Source organism: Lathamus discolor, chromosome 1, assembly GCF_037157495.1.
Source record: "Lathamus discolor isolate bLatDis1 chromosome 1, bLatDis1.hap1, whole genome shotgun sequence".
Classification (NCBI taxonomy): Eukaryota; Metazoa; Chordata; class Aves; order Psittaciformes; family Psittacidae; genus Lathamus; species Lathamus discolor.
The window spans coordinates 137176823-137197639 of record NC_088884.1 but is presented as its reverse complement, the minus strand read 5'-3'; the positions used below and the strand labels follow the sequence as shown (position 1 = coordinate 137197639).

Genomic DNA, 20817 nt, shown 5'->3' with positions numbered 1-20817 from the left:
CCAGAATACGTTGCCATTTCAGCTGTGGCCCCACTGGCTGAAAAGATTCCAGCAAAGTGTGTGTGTGGGGCTGGAAGGCTAGAATGTGCCTCAGTCAGAGGAAGTACAAGAGCACCAGTGTCTGCTTACAGTTACACTCCCCCCCCTCTTCTTGCTATCCCATACAGCATGCCCTCAGATGGCCATGTCAGAAACCTTAGAGCATCTGATGAAAGACACATGAGGGAGAGAAGACCACCAATGCCAGCTTCCATTATCACCAGAAAGCAGCAGCAGCATCTCCGGTGCGAGCAGCTGAACTCACTGACCAGCAATGGCCACTGGATGTAAGGGAGCCTTTCTGCTGCCAGTGGGGTGTGGAAAACCTTCTAGGAAACCTCCCAAGGCAAAAGGTCTTGGCTCTCTGGGGCAAACAGATAAAGCAAAGGAAAAAGGGGTTGCAGGAACATGCAGTCCTGGTGTGTGTAACTCTGCATACTAGGAGAGGAGAAGATGGATGAGGTCTGGCATTGTAAGAGCACTGCTTTATTGATTACAGAAGTTACAAAACATCTATATTCTAAGATTAAACAGCACAGAAGACAGAAAAAGAGACTGGTTATTTGCTTTCAGTCGCTCCGTTCAAACTATTTCTTGAGCTTTTAACATTGCAATCTCATAATAATCCTCATTTTTTTATAGCACAAAGTTCCATTCTATAGCCATTCTTATAAATTTCTTTTCCATAGAGGCGACATTGTCCATGCTTTATAATTGGTCCATTGTTTCCACCCAGCCACCCAAAAGTGAATTTAAATCAAAATGCGCCCTTTTCTGAAGACCATTATAAACATTTAAGAGAACTTATCCTAAACCAATGAGCAAAGGTTAAAAAGCTACTTCCCATTTAATCTACTCCTTTGGCATAATAAAGAATGCTCTGATAGACTGAATGTCACTTACAATTTCACATTCTCATCTCAGCGTGAGCTGCAGCCTTAACATCCTTTGGATGAAGCAAGAGGATGCAGCTTTAGAGCTCCATCATTTTACACTGCAATTTGGAAGGCTTGGTGCTATGGGCAATCACAATCTCTACTGGCTGCTGCTTTTTTATCACAGATTGCAGCAAAGTTTTATAAAGAGAAATTACATAACTGAATTTGATAGCTGCTCTTTTGTGATCAGAAATTAAAAATAAAAGCCGTTTTCTAATCTTGCTGCTCAGAAATCTAGCTCAAGACAGAATCTGTGCTGCGGCCTCTTGGAAATGGGATCGTGCTTCTTTTTTCTCTCTTTTTGTTTTCTAAATGCATATAAGGGGAGGAATCTTCCAGGGTTATCATCAAACCACCACAGCCCATATGTCCTCCTGCATAAACCTACAGAGAAGTGTGCCATCAGAAATAGCCTTTTCTCCTGGGACTGTGGGTTGAGAAACTAGAGCAGGAAACAGGAACCTCAGAGAGAATCAGCCACTCAACGCAGGCCTTGAGTACAGCTCTTTGCTTCTCTGCCTCGACCAGTCCTGCCAGGAGAGCACCATCAGACTGGGAGCTGCTCTGCCAGCTAAATCAGAGCTGTGTTCCATCACCTCTCGGGGTGCAGGACAAGGTAAGAGCAGAGGTTGTTAACCCTGTGTAAGGCACATGTGTTTTTCATGGTAGCAGGACAGAGAGGGTGGATTTTGCTGGCCTTTCACTCCCTCAGCAGCATTTCAGTCCCTCCAGAAGCAACATCAGTGAAATCATTAGGAATACTCCAGATTAAAAAAAAGTACTGCTTGGGGAGTGCAAATTCATCATCACCTGGTCCGCAGGTGCTCCTTTTCTAGGGAGTTATGAGAAGTGATCGTCTTCGCCATGCCAAGAGGGGCTGATGTGATTCAGCACTGCATGGTGCTATTGTTAAAGGACGAGGGAGTTGTGGATCGTTTTGAAGAGCTGTCTGTGAGCTGTGCATGTTCCCTTGCAGCCAGATACCCAGCTCTTTCAGCTGGAGCCATAACTACAGCAGGGCACATGCCATATTTTGTAGGGCTATCAGGAACAGTGACAGACCAGGGATTTGATGTTTCCAGCTGAGGCACTCACTCATCTTCTCCACAGAACCTCCCCCATCAAATATCAGTATGAAGCTGGAGATGGTCTGCGGCAAATAACAACTCAATAGTACTATGTGGTGTCAGGAGCGCAGAGGAGAGCACCATTACCTGAAAGGGGGAACAAGAAACAAGTCAAAACTAAGGGGACTAAGACTGATCGCAGTCCTAATGAGCCGTGGATAGGAGGTGTTTGCTTCACCCAGCACTAGGCATGCTGTGTGTTTCTGGTGTTTACTGACAGGGCAATACAACTTGCTCAGTGAAACTGCTCCCTAATAACTGTAGTTAAAGCACTTTGAGGAGCTTAATGACTGGTAGCATTGTACTCTTAATGAATATGTGCTTTGACACATTTCTACAAACATCTTACCCGGTGATTTGTTGTGACTGCCATTGTGTTTACTGAGGCACCAGCAGATGAAGCAGGGGTTTCCCCTCCTATAGCACAGATTTGAGTGAAAGCTGTTTCCTCCCAATTGAAGGTAAGGTGAGCACCACAGGAGTGCTGCCAGCCTGCTGCAGGGAGCCACAGTCCCTGTTCAAAACTCACTTAGGACCAGGAACAGGCTGTTCTGCACAACAGAATCAGCGCTCAACCTCGAGCACGGTGGGGATGCTATGGCTATTGTTCTTTCAAATTTTTAATCCAAGATGGGTCTGATGAATGGAACTGTTGCTCACTACAACCATGATACACACCCTGCTACATGCAGGTACCTGTTTTAATTCAGTGAAAACCAGTATGCAGGTGCCTAGGGTGAAGGCTTATCTGCACTGCAAAGCCAGGAGCGAATGCGTATGCTCTCGCCGAGTGAAGCTAAGCTGGGGCTGAAGCTGTAGGACATTGTTCTTGCAAAGCCCCAAGTTCAGCAGTGTCCATAGGGTCAGGACTGAAGGCAGGGATGTAGGGGCAAGATTTATTTTACAAACCCACTTGAAAATAAATTTGCTTCTTCAGTGCAAATCTGAGGAGAGGAAGCACAAGCATCAATAACTGAGTATGACTGTCTGTACATTTCCTGCAGCAGCTATCAAACCAGTTGTGCTCTTCATCATGCAGCTTCAATGTGTGATAGTGCTGCATTTCAACTTTTTTTGTTGTTCTTTCTTTCATCTTTTCACTTCAAATAATGAAAGGATCCCTTCTGTACTGCTGATATTCTTCCCCCCACTTCTTCCCTTGTCCTCCCACACAATCTGTGGCAAACTGACACTGATTATCTCTTCTTCCTAAGGCTAAAAAACTCTGTAATTTGCAGATGCCAAAGGCTGACATTGTCTTACTTATGTTACATGAGAAACAGACTAAGCACAGTATGTGCTCATCTTGTTATCATGCAGCTTAAGTCTGGAAAACACGAGGGGACATGTTACCAAAGTCTTCTGGGCATACGAGCCAAACATCAACAATAGCCACTGCCAGATAAAAGCAATTTCTTTTTGGAGTCCCACCACTGAACCCTGAGGGGATTTGTGCAACTAATAACAAGTCCAGAGAGAAAAAATGAGATCTGCAACTTTGACGCCTGAGAAAGGATGCAGATAAATACAGTGGGACTTTTTCTCCACAGTATCTCTGTATAGCCCAGTATATCTGGGCTCATTGAGGGGGATAAATGTGAACATTTGTTCCTTCATTTTTACAGAGAAGGGGGGAATTGCACAGATAAGTAATGCCCATCTCTTCTCCAGGCTGGCCTTTTCAGGACAGTGTGCCTCCTTTGCAGACCTTCTGCTTGTTCAGCACAGCACACTTGTCTTTGATGCTTCACCTGAAGGGCTACCCCTCCTGATGGCAGCTGAGGTGGAGGAGTCAGGAGCTTCCATCCTAACCCACTGTGCTGCCATGGGCAGCTCCCCCTCAGCAGGGAAGGATGCAGCTAACATCTGATGTTACATCTGGAGCTGTTTCCCTTGCCTGCCTGCCTCAGCCACAACCACATAGATGGTTGTGTATGCTGGGAGGAGGGAGAGTGAAATATGCACTCATGCCCTTTCCCGTATTTTACTCTCCTGATTAAAGTGGAAAAAAAAAGGTAATTGCTTTATTTGAAAGTAGGATACACATAGGAAATACTGTATTCCTTTGTGCTGCTCCATGAGAAATAAAACTGACATTCATACTGAGATGCAGAGCAGTTCTGTGGATGGAAACGTGTCTCCCACTCCACATTTAAATGTCATTTGCTTCAACTCCAAACAACTGCTGGAGTAATCAGTGCACCCTGTCAGTTTTTCTGTTGCTCTCCTCAATTCTTTACTTTTGCACCCACACGTCTCTCCATTTCTCCAAGAGCCAATAATTAGTATAAATGTCAGGGCTTTGTTTGACTGGAAGGGACTTGGGAGGCCAGTGTTCCCCTGAGCCTGAACCCGATTGCCTGAACACCACTAAAAAGCTCTGTTAAACGCTGGCTCGAGTTAGGCAAATGCCTGGCTTTTGAAAAGAGAATAATCCCAAACAGGTGGCACACATTCACAGCCAGAGTGCAGAAATCCAGGTAAATCCAACAAACTCATAACCTCTTTTCTACATGAGAGACTTGCACAACTGCTTCTTTTCTTCTTTCTCTTCCTCCTCCCGCCTCTCCCCCAAAGTCTTTTCACCTCTAACACAGCACATTTGGACAAAGGGCAGAATGCAGTAAAAGCTTAAAATTCTTTAGGAATCTGCCTCAGAGGGTGACCTGCTGCCAGGGTTAAGCCAAAACAAAGCAACACCAGATCCCATGTCACCACTGTCAAGACTCAAGTCCCTCTAAAAAGCCAGCCGAAAGCCTCTCTGCATAATTCACAACCAACTCACATGTTAACCCTCTGCTTATCTTTCAGGGTGTATTAATATATTTTGGGTGTGGATTAACTTGTCCATCAGTGTGACACAAGTCAATCCACCTCCACAAGGGGAAAGAATTTCATTTGCTGTTTTGGGGGGATTAGCAACAGGCTGATGGGGAAGAAACACTAAAAAATGGCACTCTGCCTTATAAAATACTGATTGAGACTGCCTCGCAAAGACAACTAAAACATGGGAAACACATGTCAAACCAAGGGGCTGCTCTGGCTTTGGTTGGCTCAATTTTGTTAATGATTTCTCACTAATTAAAACTGCATTCCATAAGGACTGAAAACAAGATGTTTACAAGCCACCCAGGAAACCAGAGTTCTGTGTATGATGCAGCTGGTTGCACAGCACTTCTCTACTTCTCTACAGTTTTTAGATTACCCTGTGTATCTGCACTACTCAGCGGATACTTGATTGTTCCTCTGCAATTAAATGATCTTTACCATCTCAGGTGCCACCAGAGCTCATCTATCCTCCTCCTTTCCTTCCCCACTCCACTCAGATGACAGCTGCTGTAGTCAAGTTCTGCTGCCAGAGAGCGGATGGACAGATGCTACTGAAGCTTCCCTTCCAGAAGGCCAATAGCACATCCAAAGGCTGCAGAGACTTGGGGATCTCTCCACATCACCTACTTCAGGCTACTTAAGGGCTCTAGTGGTCAGGTATCTATCAGAGATAGATGGCCTGGTCCAGAAACAGTACAGCTGTATTCAGGCTAATTTATTTTGCTCCTCAGCAGTGCTAATTGATTTGCCTGGATAATCACCACTGGCTGCCACCAGGTGGTACCCAGATCCTTGGCAGCTCCTTCTGAGCATCCCTGCACTCTGTCCTGTAGATGTGCTGCCAGGGAGCCTGTAGCCTTTTGGACATCAAATATTTTGCTTTATAAAGAATATGAAGAAACAAACCTTTTGAGACATGATGAAAGCCCCTTTGCAATAATGCTATCTATTATAGACTACCCAATCTGAATTTGAAGTTTTATTGCTGTCTCTAACATGTAAAAAAAAGATCTCTGGTGCCTGAACATTTGTTGCCTACAGATGTTTCACCAACAAAATCCTAACACCAGTCCTGCCCATGTGGCTGTGGCTTTGTGTAGGTTTGGTATCATTGCTATAGGGACCATTATCTGATAAATTTTCTTAGTCTTTGTTCACACAGGAACTGTATATTTAGAGCTCTTTTTACCTGGGTACCAGGTTTGCGTGTTGCTACTAGATCCTTCACCATCTTGACCTCGGAGACTGTGACTCCACCAACCATAAAGACGATCAGAAGAGGATGATCACCAGGGTGAGGGCGATTCACCTGTAAAATGAAGGAAAGCATTATTTGTAACTGCTCTGTCCTACTTCAAACCCATGGACTAGCAGTGATCCGCTCCCTAAGCTGCTGGAGGAAGACTAATGAGGAAGCTCAGAAATATTCATGGAATGCTGGTCTCTGTAGCAGCTGAGAGGGAAAGCAGTGGAGTTGATGTCCTGTTACAACTAATGAACTGTTTTCAGGGAAATGGAATCCTCATGGCTTCCAATAAAACCTAGGGAAGTTTCTCATGAGGTCTGAGGGCTTTCCCCTTTATTCCTTCATTGTTTCCTCCCCTGTCCCAAAATGGGAGGAGGTTACTTGCCTGGATGCACACGTATGCATGAAGCTTTAAGGAATGAGAGGTAAATTACTACCCAGCAGAAGCAAAAAGTCCAGCCTAAACATGCTAGAATCCTTGCCTGCGGTCAGCAATGGAAAGAATTGCAAGTAATGTGTTTTCACCAGTCCAGTGAACAATCCTTTACAATTCATCCAATGAAAATAAATTGGGTCTGTTATAGTATAAATTCAGTTTCTAGCTTGTTTCACTTTACAGTTTTCAACACATCTATGACCAGGTTATAACTAATACAGAGAAACTTCAGCTCAAACAAAATACTTGTTTCATTTTTCCCCAATTATCATTAAAATGGCACAAACATTCCACTTCAGTTAAAACTATAAAACCACATTTTAATTTTAAATGTGAAGGTAATTCTTTACATCAGTTTCTCTCAAATTAGAAGTCTGATTACTTTGCTGTTTCATAGCAAACTCTTTCTTGATGAAACACACTCCTCTGCCAATGCCTTTGCTCCAGTCTTTGGGAGTGATGTCAGTGGAGCCCATTGCAATTGCAAGTCACATCACCTTCGAATATAAAACACTCTACATGTTTGGCTTCAAAAAGTGACAATAAGAACAGTTTAATTTGCTCTTTTTTAGACTCTCTTCCCCCTGCCCCCCCTTCCACAAGTGCAGGTTTTCAACAGCATTCACTCAACAGCTTGAAAGTGGTCATTAACCTGTGTTTGGCAGAACACAGCTCCTTTGCTTGCACCACCACTACCTTTGATTCCTGTGGCTCCAGCTCCTAAGGGTACAGATCTTCTCTTCCTTACTGTGCCTGCCCTATATTTAGTCTTTGGGCAGCTTTTCATCCTGCAGCTCCACCAGGCTTTCTGACTGGCAGCCTTCAGAAGAGACTCTTCCTTTCGAAGCAAGCACGGGGAGATGCATGCTCTCCCTCCAGGCTACCTGGACATTGTTTACAGAGGGCTCCCTGCTCAGGGCTGCTTCCCAGACAAGGAGCTCTTAAATGCCCTGGGACGCTGAAAGCAGTACAAAAAGCCTTAGATAGATGTATTAGTGAGCTGAGTATTTGTGTATTGGGTGTCTATTCTCTCAATCTTCCCCACTTTGCCAGCCATCTTCATTGAGCTGATGGCACAGATAGCTATATACTGCAATTCATCAGGGTGTCCTGCAGTTCTGGTGTGATATTGAGCAATTTTGCATTTACACCAACAGACCAATTAAACGGATACACCAGAGCTTATAAAGACTTTCTTTATGCACTTTTTCATATCAGACTTCTTGCTTCTTACTAGCTGCATATAACACAGTGTCAACCACAAATGGAAAAAAGTCCATTCTTATTACAAACACAATGAGAAGTTTAAGTAAGATCTAAATATTAACTTACAAAGCAGTCCAAATAGAACTATTACTTGTTAAATATCAGAGTATTTCATGCTGTAATGGCTGTAAGCAGTGACACAAGGTTAAAGAAATAACTGCTCACAAAGATGGTGAAGATAAAAGTTCATAGAAGGCTCTGCTATGGTACTTTGAGGTAATACACGAATTAGTGTTTTATTCCTTTCCTTGGCTCTTTGTTCTTTCTAACTGTATTGTCAGAGCAAACAGCTCCATTCCATTTCATAAAGTTTCTTAATGACCCAAGACTTATGCAAAGAGCTTGAACTTCAGAGACTTGATACTGAATAAACCCTCTATTTCTTAAGGTCTCTCCTAGTGACAAGAAAGTGACAAGCATGCATGCATAACACTGGACACACTGAAACGACACCCAGTATAAGGATATTAATCAGAAAGCACAAGCTCTCATGGCAGTACTAAAGAGAAAATGTCTCGACAAATCATTTCCTTCAGTCAAAATAAACCTAGATCCAAACACATGGTGCCTATATAAAAGTTACCATTTTTCAGAAGACTAAAGTTCAAACCACAAATTCCAGAAATGCATATTAAAAATACTATTAGGCATGCAAACTCTAAATTAAATTAGGATTGCAATGAAAAGGGTCCTGGAATCTGTAATTTTGTTATGCTATGCACAAGTGTTTTGAAGGAGGACAATACTCTGGGTACAAAATATTTGGCTGTGTTAAGAATGCAAGTTTCTGCCAAGATTTTTTTGTTTGATAATACAACCACCCAAGGCTCTGTCTTTTGAAGGAACTGGCTGCATGTAGCTAAACACAACTCATTTCTGTAATACAGAAGAAGAACTGAAATGGACTGCAACAAAAGCAACGTGTTCTGAGACCCTTCTAAAGTTTGGCTGTTCTGGGACATTTCCCAGGCCTCTGAATCCCATTTATTGTGAAATCTGAAGTTCGCAAAAATTCCCAAGTAAAATTCATTTTCAGCTCAAAATGCCATGCATTAAAACTAACTGGAACCGTTACCTCAGGCAATTAGAAAGACTAACCAACAATAAAGCAAAGCCATTACATCAAAGTGAGGGAGTCCAAAGGAAGAAGGAGGCATGATTCCCTGAGTGTCCCAGCTGGACATCAGGCCATTCTCTCCAGCTCCGAGCCCACCATACTGGATTTCCTCAGGATGATGGTGGTTAGAGGGCTCTTTGCTGGTGTGTCTGTATGGAGGAGATGGAGAGGGGAAGATGGGAAAGTGGGATAACAGTGGGGAATAAAACTCTAAAACTGAAGCAGGAAGGGGCTGGAGGACAGGTCTGCTCTCATGGCTCACAAAACAGCCTTTTCCTCTGAGGAAAGCCAGCAGAAACAACCTTTACTGTCCCATGAGGGCTAACTCTGCCAATCAGGACACCAGCACCAATGCATCTGGTATTCTTGCCAACTAGAAACCAATTAATTTCGCTGAGTAGGTAGAAAAAGGAAAATACATTTGATCACGGGAACCCAGACTGCCATTCAAGGCAATTGGTATCAATGATAATAAGCTCAGATCATTATAAACCACATGTGGTCTAGAGCAGCAGTCAAGAGGAATCCTTGAGGCAGGGAGACCTTTTCCCTTCACCTGCCCTTAGCTTCAAAACAAACACATCTGCAAGAGAAACAACTTCTGGATGAGAGATAACTTTAAAAGTCTGTCCTGGATGAACACATCTGAGCCTGTCGCTTACCAAAGCATGTTTATGTGAGTTGGCATTTATATTCAGGCATTGAGGAAGAAATAAAAATATAAGGAAGCTCATGAAATAATTATTGTGCTGATGGTGCAGTAAGTGAAGAAGATCCTCTTGTGTAAGAAATATAGGCTGGTCAGAAACTCATCCAAGTAATAACTGACCACTTGCCAGCAAGCCAGCTACAAACCAAATGGGCAAGCATGGACACATTATTTATGAGGCATGTGACTATGCATTCTACACAAGATTCACTTGCTCATCTATTACATATTCCATATAGCAGTGTATTTGTCTTACTAGCAGAGATGCAGGTACTTACAGGTACATATTGCTGTAATACACTTAAGTGATACTTGCACACAAATTATTAATAAGGACAGAACAGACCTCAAACTAGCCAAAGGTGTCAATGTCTCCATCTAACTATTTAGACCTTCTGGGGTGTTTCTGTTCCTTACATTTTTGTTTCGGTTTGGTTTGTTTGGTTTGATTTTGTTTTTTCAAAAAGGACAAGCTATGTTCCTGCTAAAAAAATGGCAATAACCAAAGGCAATGAAATAAATGCAATTGTGAGACTTACTGGTAAACAAAACCAAGCATCTAAAAAGCGATTGTGTGCACAAGCTTGTTTACTTTATTTGATGGTGGAACATTTGTGTTTTCTTCTACTATTTTTGGAGTGTTGGCATGAATTTTTTCAGTACTGATAAATGAATGGAAAGAACATTGGGTCACTATTTCTATAGCTATCCTCCTCTGTCTCAGGGCTTTATCATAAGCTATGAAGAGCTGAGAATTTCCATTTAGGAACCTAACTGAATACATTTTGGAAGTTCATTTCAACTGTGGGCAGAGTTTCCTGAAAACAAGCACTGGATTTTAATCATATCTGATTTTGCTCGAGATGAACTTCCTCTGAAAGAACAGAAAAATAACTTTGTTATTCTGATAGTATGTTCTAGAATAGCACCAGTATCACAGTCAAAACTATTTTTGTCTCCTGCCTTTAAATGCATGGCAGGCCTAGCAGGTATTTGCACAAACCAGAACTTTTTTCCTTTCTATGATCATAGAGTCACAGAACAATTCAGGTTGGAAGGAATGTTTGTAGCTCTTGTAGTCCACCTCCCTGTCCAAAGCAGGGCCAACTTCAAAATTACATGAGGTTGCTCAGGGCTTTGTTTGTCCAACCTTTGGTTACTTCAGAGGTGGAGAATCCACAGCCTCTCTGGAGTTAACCACTCTTATGGTGGATGTTTTTTCCTTACATCCAGTTGGAATTTCCCTCACTGCAACTTGCGTCCACTCTCAACAGTTTGCTGATGCCTCTTCTGTGCTGAGGAGTAGAAGGTAAAACTGGAAGAACACCTGGCACAGTACAGAAACTTACTGTGTTCATAACCATGGTATTGGTGTGGTTTGATGTAAATTCAGGTTTGTTTTCAATGGAGAACTCAGGATATGCAGTAAAGCAGAGCTGAATGTACAGCATGCTAGCTTCTCCGCAGTTCATGTAGACATCTAGCGAACACTTAGCACAGGCTAATCTGTAAAGCAGAGTAAGCTCTTGCAGAAAGACTGTCTTAAAACCTGCTAAGAGCATAGAGAAAGCAATTTCTGACTAACAGGCTTCCTTCCTCCACAGTGCAAGTTGAACAAGATGAAGTTATAGAAAAGACACTGAATATGGATCTTCCCTGATGACCTTCCTCCCCTGTGAGACCTGAAGGTTCATACTTCTCTCTCGAGGCTGCTTGGTGTCCTTAAAATGCTTTGATGAAGTGTTTTGTGGAAAGCTTTTTGGAAATCCAGGTAGGTTATATGAACTGGCACTTGCTTATCCATTAGCTTGTGAGGCACCCCTGAAGAGCTCCGAAAGCTATGTGAGGTAGGACTTCTCCATAGCAAAGCCACATTGCCTCTATTCCCTGCCCCCCTGCAAGGATTTAACTCTCCTAACCACCCCTTAAGCTCTGCTGAACAGTATCAGCTCAAGTACATAAAACCAACTACTGCCGTATGATGCTGTGACCTCAGGAAAATCTTAGAGATGAGCTTGGGAAGCCTGGCTTACCTTCATGAACATGCTAAATCCGGTTTTAAGGAGGTCGGTGAGGCCTGATGACATATGCTCAATATCAACAGGATCAGGTCGCTCAGGATTACAGATCTCTTCCACTACCTGTTTCAGCAGTGGTCTGTAAGAAGCCTGCACAAAAAGAACAACGCACTGTGAGTGAAGCTGTTTAGACTTGGCGCAACTGCTCTTCTGAACATTTTATTTCCATGAAAGGTAATAAAAATAATCATCCTGGAAAGGAAACCATTCAGACAGTTAAAGTATTATCAATGCAGCAGTGGTCTTTGTGACCTTGACCACAAATGGTGTGCACCAGCTTAGCATCAGACTGAAAAGACTAGAATATAGCCACACATTTACTCTGCCCCATGTGTACTGTATCAGTAAAGGCAGCCAAGGATGAAAGGGGCTTCTAGTTTCTCTGGAATCTTTTTGGAGAAAGGGCTAATAATAGGGATGACACTTGCCCATCATGCACCCGTATCTTATTCACTTTGCAATGATTTTACAACCACCTAAACAGAGATTTTTAGGAGGGGCTGATTATTAACTACTGTCCACAGGCATATCAGTGGGGCTCAGGAGAGGCCAACCTGCCTGCTTGTCCCTCATGGGAGAGCAGAGCTAAAGAAATCCCTGTTAGTCCTTTAGCTTCGATGGGACTTCCACCTCTGGAAAACCTGGAGAAAAATAGGCCAAACAACCCCATCAATATCATGTATCTCAGCTTCAGAGAAGTTAGGGACATACTAAACATATAAAGGTACAAATGGTTAGCATCTTGGAAGATTAGCTTCCAAAGAATTCACCATGCATCCTCTTTGGGGTCCACAAAGCTTCAGGGCTGAATATGAATTAGTAGCCTAGAAATTGTCCCATTCCCTTACCAAGGTTTAAACCACTTTGCCATCCTGAAAAAGTTTCTAAAATAATAAATTTTAGGGACTTGTGGAAAGATGCTCTTTAATGAAAATTCAACCTTACTTGGTTTACAGATAGAGTTTTGTTTTGCTGCTTCCAACTTTGCCCAAACTGCAATGGAACCACAACTGTTTCAGGAAGCATTAACAGCCTTAGAAAATTAGCAGCTTTCAGATTAGCACATTTGTTTCCCTTTGGGACTAGCCCAGGTATACATCATCCCCTAGATGTCTTAAGGCAATTGAGTATGACTTCATTAATTTTGTAAAGATATTATCTACAAGAGACATCATGCAAGATAAATGTAAAAATGGATGGAAAATAAAAAGCAAGCCACTTGGCTTGAAAATTTTCTGGAGTAATTTAAGAAACGTTTTTCACCCAACACTTTACAGTGAGAAAGAAAACTTACAGTTTTTGAATACAGTCCTGTCAACAAAGATTTATACAACTCGTCCAGCTCTTCTCACAACATGCGCATAATTTTTAATTGAGCCAACAAAGCAAATTACAGCAGACATGAGCTGCAGGATCTTTTAGGAGAACATGCCAAGATTTGTGTCAATTCTAGTCACGCAACAAACAAACGTTTGAAAATACACATGCAGACATGAAGTCCTATGTATACAGATCTGTTTAATATCTTCACAGATGAGGAACAGAAAGACATTAGGAATGAAATAGTTTTTTGAGTAGAGATCAAATCACAGCTAAATAGAGAAGCTTTACAGCATGAAATGAAAGGGAAAATATTATCTGACTTCAGACAAAACTATGTACTCAAAAGATGTTAAAAATGTGTTATGGTTTTGCATGTCTGAATTTTCAGCACCCAAACTCAGTGCCCTTTAAAATGATCCAGTCTGGCTACACAGATACTGAAGGGCAGGTAATATGGTCACCTATATTGTTTAGCTATGATAGTTTCAAATATTTAAAAATTTTTTTATGACTTAAAATTAATCTATTACATTTTTTTCTGGAGTTTTTACTTTTTTCTTTTTTTTTTTTTTTGTGCAACCCCCAATAGCTCCATTGATTTCTAACTCATAATAAAACTTTAATCAACTTTAAATTTTGTTGGGGCAGAAACTGTATTTAAAAGAGTTGCTAGAAACCTTGATGGCTATGGGACATAACTCAGACAAGTTTATAAGGAGAAAAGGAGACAGAAGAAAGAGAATGAGGAGAAGAAAGGCTGGAGGAAGGGAAAGAGGAAGGAAAAAATACACTTCAGATCAATATGAAAGAAAAAGAACAGTAGTTACAATACTAGGCAAAATACTCTCCTCTTAGCAATGGTCACTACATGGTTTGATAACCCGATGAAAACACTCATTGTTTTATGTAAGATATATACACTTCAATGCTACAAAAAAGTCATTCTAAGAGGCTATCCGATTGCAACTTACTTACCTGTAGACACCTTTTTTGAGTCTTAACAAGAAATGGAGGCTTCCCAGTTCCTAACAGAGAAAGCAGAAAAGCACCTATTGTCTAAACCCATTCCCACAGCACCACGCCAGACTGGGAAAGTGTATGGCCACAGTAAGGGCGGGACACTACTTCTTCAGAGGATCTAAACTGATTGCATACAACCCATATATTAATGCCTGCTAGTCAAAAGAGAGGCCCATTTGTAGGCAGATGCATGTATGATGGAAAAAACCATATCACCTGCTTATTTTAGGTACTCTGAGCCTTCATAACTGCCCTCAGCAGAAGACTGGTACTATTCAAGCAATTACACCCATTGCATAGCCAGATTAGGGGGCTGCAAAGTGTTAATACACCCCTTGCTGTGTTCCAGCACTTAGCCCTAAGCAAACAACCTGGGTTACATCCAAAGAACACACTGATGCTAATTACACTTCCAGGAAACTTTCAGAGGTTATTTTCTTTATCATCTGACAGCTCCTCCCACCCCTGAGCTGCATTAAATGTTTAACAATTCCCCCCATTTCAGACACCAGACTGTTCCTAACTGCTAGGGGACTTCAGTTCTTCCACACCTTAGTTTTCCAGTGACATTTTGTAACACTCCTGATTTTTGTTCTTACAAAGGAATGCCTAATTTGAACTACATCCCTTTGCTGGTCTACAGCATTCTTATGGAGTTTGGAAGGATGTTTTTCTGGCTCAAGAGTCAAGTTTTATAGTCTCTCTCTATATCACTGTATGTGCTTTCCATTGTAAAACTATTTTTAACTGAAAAAGTTATAACACTTTAGGGGAGACAGAAGGACAGAAAAACACTTTATATTAATCCTGACGACCTACAGTAATATCATAGTGCATTTTTCATATTTTAGAAGCAAAAGCTGCATTTTTCACCTATTTACAAATGGGACTGAGTCTCACACAGGAATGGGACAGAAAATACACAGGAATACAGTTGCTGTATAAATGTGGGCATCCCGCTTTGCTATGCCATGAGAGGTCTTAGTCCAGAACCATCTTGACCTATCCCTGCCTTTCACAGGCATTTATGTCATAGCACAATGCTGCAGAACAAATCCCAGATTTCTTTCTCAGACAATTATTTGCTGGCATTGACATGGATTTCTCGGAGTTTCGATGAAGGACTTGAGGAAGTTCTTGATGACTGAGTCAATTATAAAATCTATACTTAAGTATTTTCCACATGCGCAGAACACATATGATTAGCACATCAAGAAAATTAGTGCTGTAGTTTTGACAGCATGCTACAGAAATAGCATACACAGAGAAAAGAAAGATCCACTTGCCTGGTGGGTGTTGCTGCCTGGATTATGTATGGAATTAAACTGTTTCATGTGCATTCGAGCTCGTGCAATATCCCCAAGGGACCGAAAGATACCGTCCACTGCATCTGTGGCTTTCTGAGATGTCAGGTTCAGTGATGAGTCACAGCCTAAAGAAATAAACGTGGAGCTGAGTGAGTGAAAAGCTTTCAAGTGTTTTGACAATAAGCAGTAGGAAAAAGATAACTGGGAGGAAATTTTAAATTAGTTTCATTATGTTATATTCTAGAAACTCAGGAGCTTGTTAGTGGCACAAGTCTCTGTAGCTAAGCAAGCAGACATAGTCCTAGACAGCAAGTGAACAGCACCTCTCTAATCACATCTATAACCGAAATCATAGACCAGTTTCATCGGCACAGGGTATGTTTTGTTGTCCACAGCAAACAGAAGATACCATGCTAGCAGGCCCTGAAGTTTGTTGGTCTCATTGGGGCAAAACACCCTTGAAGAGGGGTACTGCTCCTCAGGCATTGTAATGCTGACTCCAAATGTAGTTCCGACCTTTGTGACAATGAAAATGTGAGTGTCTGTGCTAAATAAAGCAGAAATGATAGCTACACACTGGCAAGAGCTGTACTAGCATAAAAAGCTCCGTATCCCTCAGAGTGGCACAGTTACTACTTCTAATGTACTTTTCCAAAGCACTTCAGATAAGATATAATGCTTATCTTCCACTGAGGAGAAACTTCATTTACAGGACCATGTAAAAGGTTCCTCCAGGTGGCCCAGCAGTGCCTTGGCAAAGAGAAATTCTTAGCCTTGGCTGAATCCTCCTCTCCACATGACCTATACTGCACAGAAGTATTGAATAAATGCTTTCTCAGCTGAGCTGCTGCTGAGAATAGCCAAGTGAGAGAGAACTGGGTCGCCTGGTATTTGTATTTTCCTGTCTACACAGCTCTACACCTTTTGACATCTCTGCCTGCCTCTCTTCTCACTTTATTCTTCACCCCTTTGGTGGAAGATCCGTCATAAAATAACCTTTCTTGCCATACGTGCACACTACCACAGACTTACTGGTGTCTTCTCTGGGGGATGCTGCTGTAGCAGTTTGTGTGTCCATCCCCCAGTTCCACAGCTGGTCCCTACACCTGTGCAGAATCCTGCTGAAAGGACGGGGTCTCCCTGCAGGTCCTAGCACCAACCAGCTAGCATTGTGCTGCATCAGTGAAGCCTAGCACTGAAAACAGACATCTAAACTGTTGTGGCTGTAAGTAACTGATCTTTGTGAGGGGGGACCCTGAACAAACTTTCCTTTACAACTGACAGGGGACAGAATCGTTATGCACTAAAGAAGCAACAAAAAAGGTGGCACTTCCAAACTTTACAAGCAATTTGTATTAGCTAATCTGGATCACACATCTTTGCATTCCTTGTGGCAGAGTATATATATATAGTCAGTGTCACCTCTGTGTCTGGCAAAATCTTGGAGCACATTCTCCTGGAAGGCATGCTAAGGCACACGAAAAACAACAAGGTGCTTGGTGACAGCCAGCATGGCTTCACTAAGGGGAAATCCTGCCTGACCAATTTGGTGGCCTTCTATGATGGGGCTACAGAATCGATGGATAAGGGTAAAGCAGTTGATGTCATCTACCTGGACTTGTGCAAAGCGTTTGACGCTGTCTCACACGACATCCTTGTGTCTAAATTGGAGAGACATCAATTTCATGGATGGACCACTCGGTGGATAAAGAACTGGCTGGATGGCCGCACACAAAGAGTTGCGATCAATGGCTCAATGTCTGGCTGGAGACCAGTAACGAGTGGTGTCCCTCAGGGATCAGTGTTGGGACCGGTCTTGTTTAACATCTTCGTCGCTGACATGGACAGTGGGATTGAGTGCGCCCTCAGCAAGTTTACCGATGACACCAAGCTGTGTGGTCCGGTTGATACGCTGGAGGGAAGGGATGCCATCCAGAGGGACCTTGACACGCTTGTGAGGTGGGCTGATGTATGATGGCAGGGGGGTTGGAACTAGATGATCTTGAGGTCCTTTCCAACCCTAACTATTCTATTATATATATAGAATATATGCACATATACACACGTATAGAGGTCTGGAACTATTTCTAGAACATGGTGATCAGACACTGAGCTTTCATTTGTCTGAATATTATTTGTTGAAAGGCTTGAAGTCAGCTCCCCAGCTGGTGCAGCAGAACAGATAAAACGACTGTACTTCTGCAGGCTACATCAAACCAAGCTGCTGAGGATTTATGCCATTACAACCCACAAAGCAAAGAAGTGAACAAGAACTGGGCCTTGCTGACTCCCATGTTGTAATTCTAACACAGACACTCATATATTTTTCGATAGGCTCTTTAAATTAAATTTTCTTAAAATAACTTACAGAAATACTGAAATGCTGTTGTTGTTATGTGTGTGCAAGATCTGCATCCTCTAATACTCTGATTGACCCAGGTTAGTTTTTCATTTGGCTGAGCAGCCTGTGTGTTGTCAGTGAAAGCCCTGAACACAAACCCCACTCTACAGCTCATTACCCCACTCCACTGATGCTCTTGACATCAGAGAGATAGCTCCCGCGTGTGATCTCGTTTATGTGTAAGGGAATGGTGTTCAACAGCTGAAAAAAGGGAACAGAACACCTCCTGCACAGATGAGGCTGATATGAAATTCTGAGGTAACAAATCCCAGTTTGTATTTATCATTAGCACAGGCAGAGATCATGTATTGTCAGTGTGCTTTTACCCCGCCCACAAGAAAACAGGGATGAGAAAACGGGGCGGTCCCCATCAGCTCCCAACTCGGAGGCTGTGCGTATGTAATAGTTAATATTTGTAAAGCATTTTGCAGATTAGAATTAAAATGAAGAACCCTATCTCATTATCGCAGAGATTTGTGCTCTCTCTCAGAGACAAGTTTTCCTTGGTTTAGCTGCATTAGAGGTAAGCAGCTCCTAGCTAAAGTAATTAGTGATATTTTCTTTGTCCTCTCTTTTCCCCTGTGTTGAACAAGTTCAGGCAAGGTAAAAATCACATCAGGCTTGCCTGCTTTGCACACTCTTTTTTTTTTTCTTAATTGTTTATTTTCTCAGACCATTTAAAAGCCTTTTGTTTTGGCCACGCAGTTATTTTTTTCATGAAAAGAAACATTTGTTTCCTTCTCCTGTTGGCATCACTTCTCTTCTCTCTTTATTTTAACAAGAGCCTTTTGACCAAGAAGTTTCAAACCAGCTTGTCACTTCCTACTTCTGGAACTGCAGGGCAGTTTTAGGTGGACACGGTGGCTGGAAGCCCCCAAGATGCTCCTTACCTTGCCTGACCCAGTGCATCCCACCTGGCTTTTTGTAACTGGGTCAACCTTCCTTTGGGCAATTTGTCAGTGAAGCGCAGCCTCTGTAACATCACTCACTGCTGGAACCTCACTGCCAGGGAACTGCTGTCTGGAGATAGGGCCCTTCTTTACAGCTCGTGCTGATGCACTCTGTGGGCTGGAGGAGGCCATGAGATCATTCACCCTCACCATCTGTTTGACAGGCCATATCGCTTCATCACTGTCACCCAGAATGAAAGGCACAGGAGCCCGGGTGTGCCAGGCTGTGCTCCTGGAGGAGCACTGGAGCAGGAGCTCAATGTGTGCTACCAGGCTCCACAGCAGTGTGGTGCTGGACCTAGGCTGGGATCCAGGGAGGTACTGGGAGCTGGAGCGTTGGTCTGGCACCAGTGGAAGGCTGACCAGAGGGAAAGGAGGCATACATTCAAAGGTTTCTCTGAAATGTGGCTTCTTGGGACTTCTGGTCAAGTAATACCACATGTCTGGAGAAGCTGCAGCTCCCTGCCTGCCACACCGCTCTTCTTTAAAATGTAAATTAAAAATAAAACAACTCTTTTTTGCAGCCCGTCATTGTTGGAATTAATTAACCGAATCTCAGGTTCTCTGAAGGCTGCTGCCTACCCGTGGCACTGCAGGAGGTTTGGAGAGGGGAGCTCTGCCGCCTGCAGAACAACAGAAGCTTGTGTTGTACAAATGGCAGGCAGTTACAAATCACCTCCCGTTCACACCTTCCCTGTGAATAGGGCTGTGTGCGCATATGGAGAGCAGAACACAATCCCTCTTTGCTAGCTTCACACTACCAAGAAATCTGCTCCTTTTACAATGAGGAGGTGGAATACATTAGCTGCTGCACAGCTCACGTGCTAATTAAAACAACTCTTCCTGTTACTGGTTTTTCTCACAGGAAGTTAAATGGCATTTCGTTTGGAGAGCACGCTGAATGAACCCCTTTGAATCCCAAGCCCTATTATATGGGGGAAAAGGCATTTAAATGAAATTGGGTGATTTCCTGTCAGACCTGAAGAAGCCCAGTGGGGGGAAGTCACCATTAACCAGCATGGCACTAAAGATTTTAAAGCACATATCCAAGATCTCGATATCCCAAGAAGACCACAACCTAGTTCTGTGGTAGGTGGTGCCAACCTCACTGACATTGCTACTGTTCTGCTTCAATTCACTTGTTCTGATTTCAGGAGAGTGAGACTGTCAGGAGCTGCATTCAGCACCTAACAGGATGAGACTACCAGCCCTTATTTTTGACCTACTTTTGAACTTTTTCATCAGAAATAGCAGATCTCCTCCTAAGTTACATGTCTGCATAACCATTAGCACCAGAACTAATCCATTTTCACAAGAAGCTTGAAATAGGAGAATGGAGATGTTCGTCTCTACAGTCTGGAGTGACCCAGAAACCAAACTGGAACAGTTTTTCTACTGATTTCTGAAATTGGAAGGAAGTTACTGTAAGGAAAAGACACAGATATTGTGAACCCATGAGACCTATAATTCCAGAGTGGCACGTGATTGATTATCCCCTCTCTGAATGCAACAAATGAGAATTTCATACCTTATATATAAGATATAATTTCATATTTTATATATTATATATTTCATATATATTTTATATCAGAAAACTTTTCCCTCTGCTTTGTGTCTTTGGGTACACGGTCCAGCTGTTATAGTCAACCTTGTTCTTTCTCTAGAGCAGTATGGTAATTACCAACACTTTGTGAAGGTCTTTGATACTTCTGAGACATCACTGAAAGGCCACAATACTTACAAAGATAAAAAGTTGAGAAAGCTTAAAGTTCACCACTTTACTCCGCTTTATTGGTATTTACTTAGGCTTTTTCTACCTTAGGCTCTCTCTATAGTCCATTTACAGAAATAAATCAGTGTAAACCCTGCAAACCCTGGAATGGAGCTGGCAGAGTAGCTGAGCCATTTAGAAGCACACACTGGAGCATGGGCTGAAACAGAAAAGTAGTACTGTGACGGAGAGACAATGCAGTATGAGGATTGCATTGTGCAAGCTATTTTTTAGGTATGCAGAGTTAACTTTCCTGTCAC

The 20817-nt window shown here is 42.5% G+C and overlaps 1 protein-coding gene across 1 annotated transcript in view; it reads right to left on the bottom strand.

Annotated features, from left to right (window-relative positions):
• Positions 1–504: 504 nt before the first annotated feature.
• Positions 505–20817, bottom strand: part of SCFD2 (sec1 family domain containing 2) — a 194059-nt gene continuing 173746 nt past the window's right edge. The window contains exons 6-9 of the mRNA XM_065697335.1: positions 15415–15560; positions 11741–11875; positions 6123–6242; positions 505–2191 (exon numbers count right to left, since the gene is read on the bottom strand). Of these exons, the coding sequence (XP_065553407.1) occupies positions 2099–2191; positions 6123–6242; positions 11741–11875; positions 15415–15560 (494 nt within the window). The 3' untranslated portion in view covers positions 505–2098. The remainder of the gene's footprint in view (positions 2192–6122; positions 6243–11740; positions 11876–15414; positions 15561–20817) is intronic.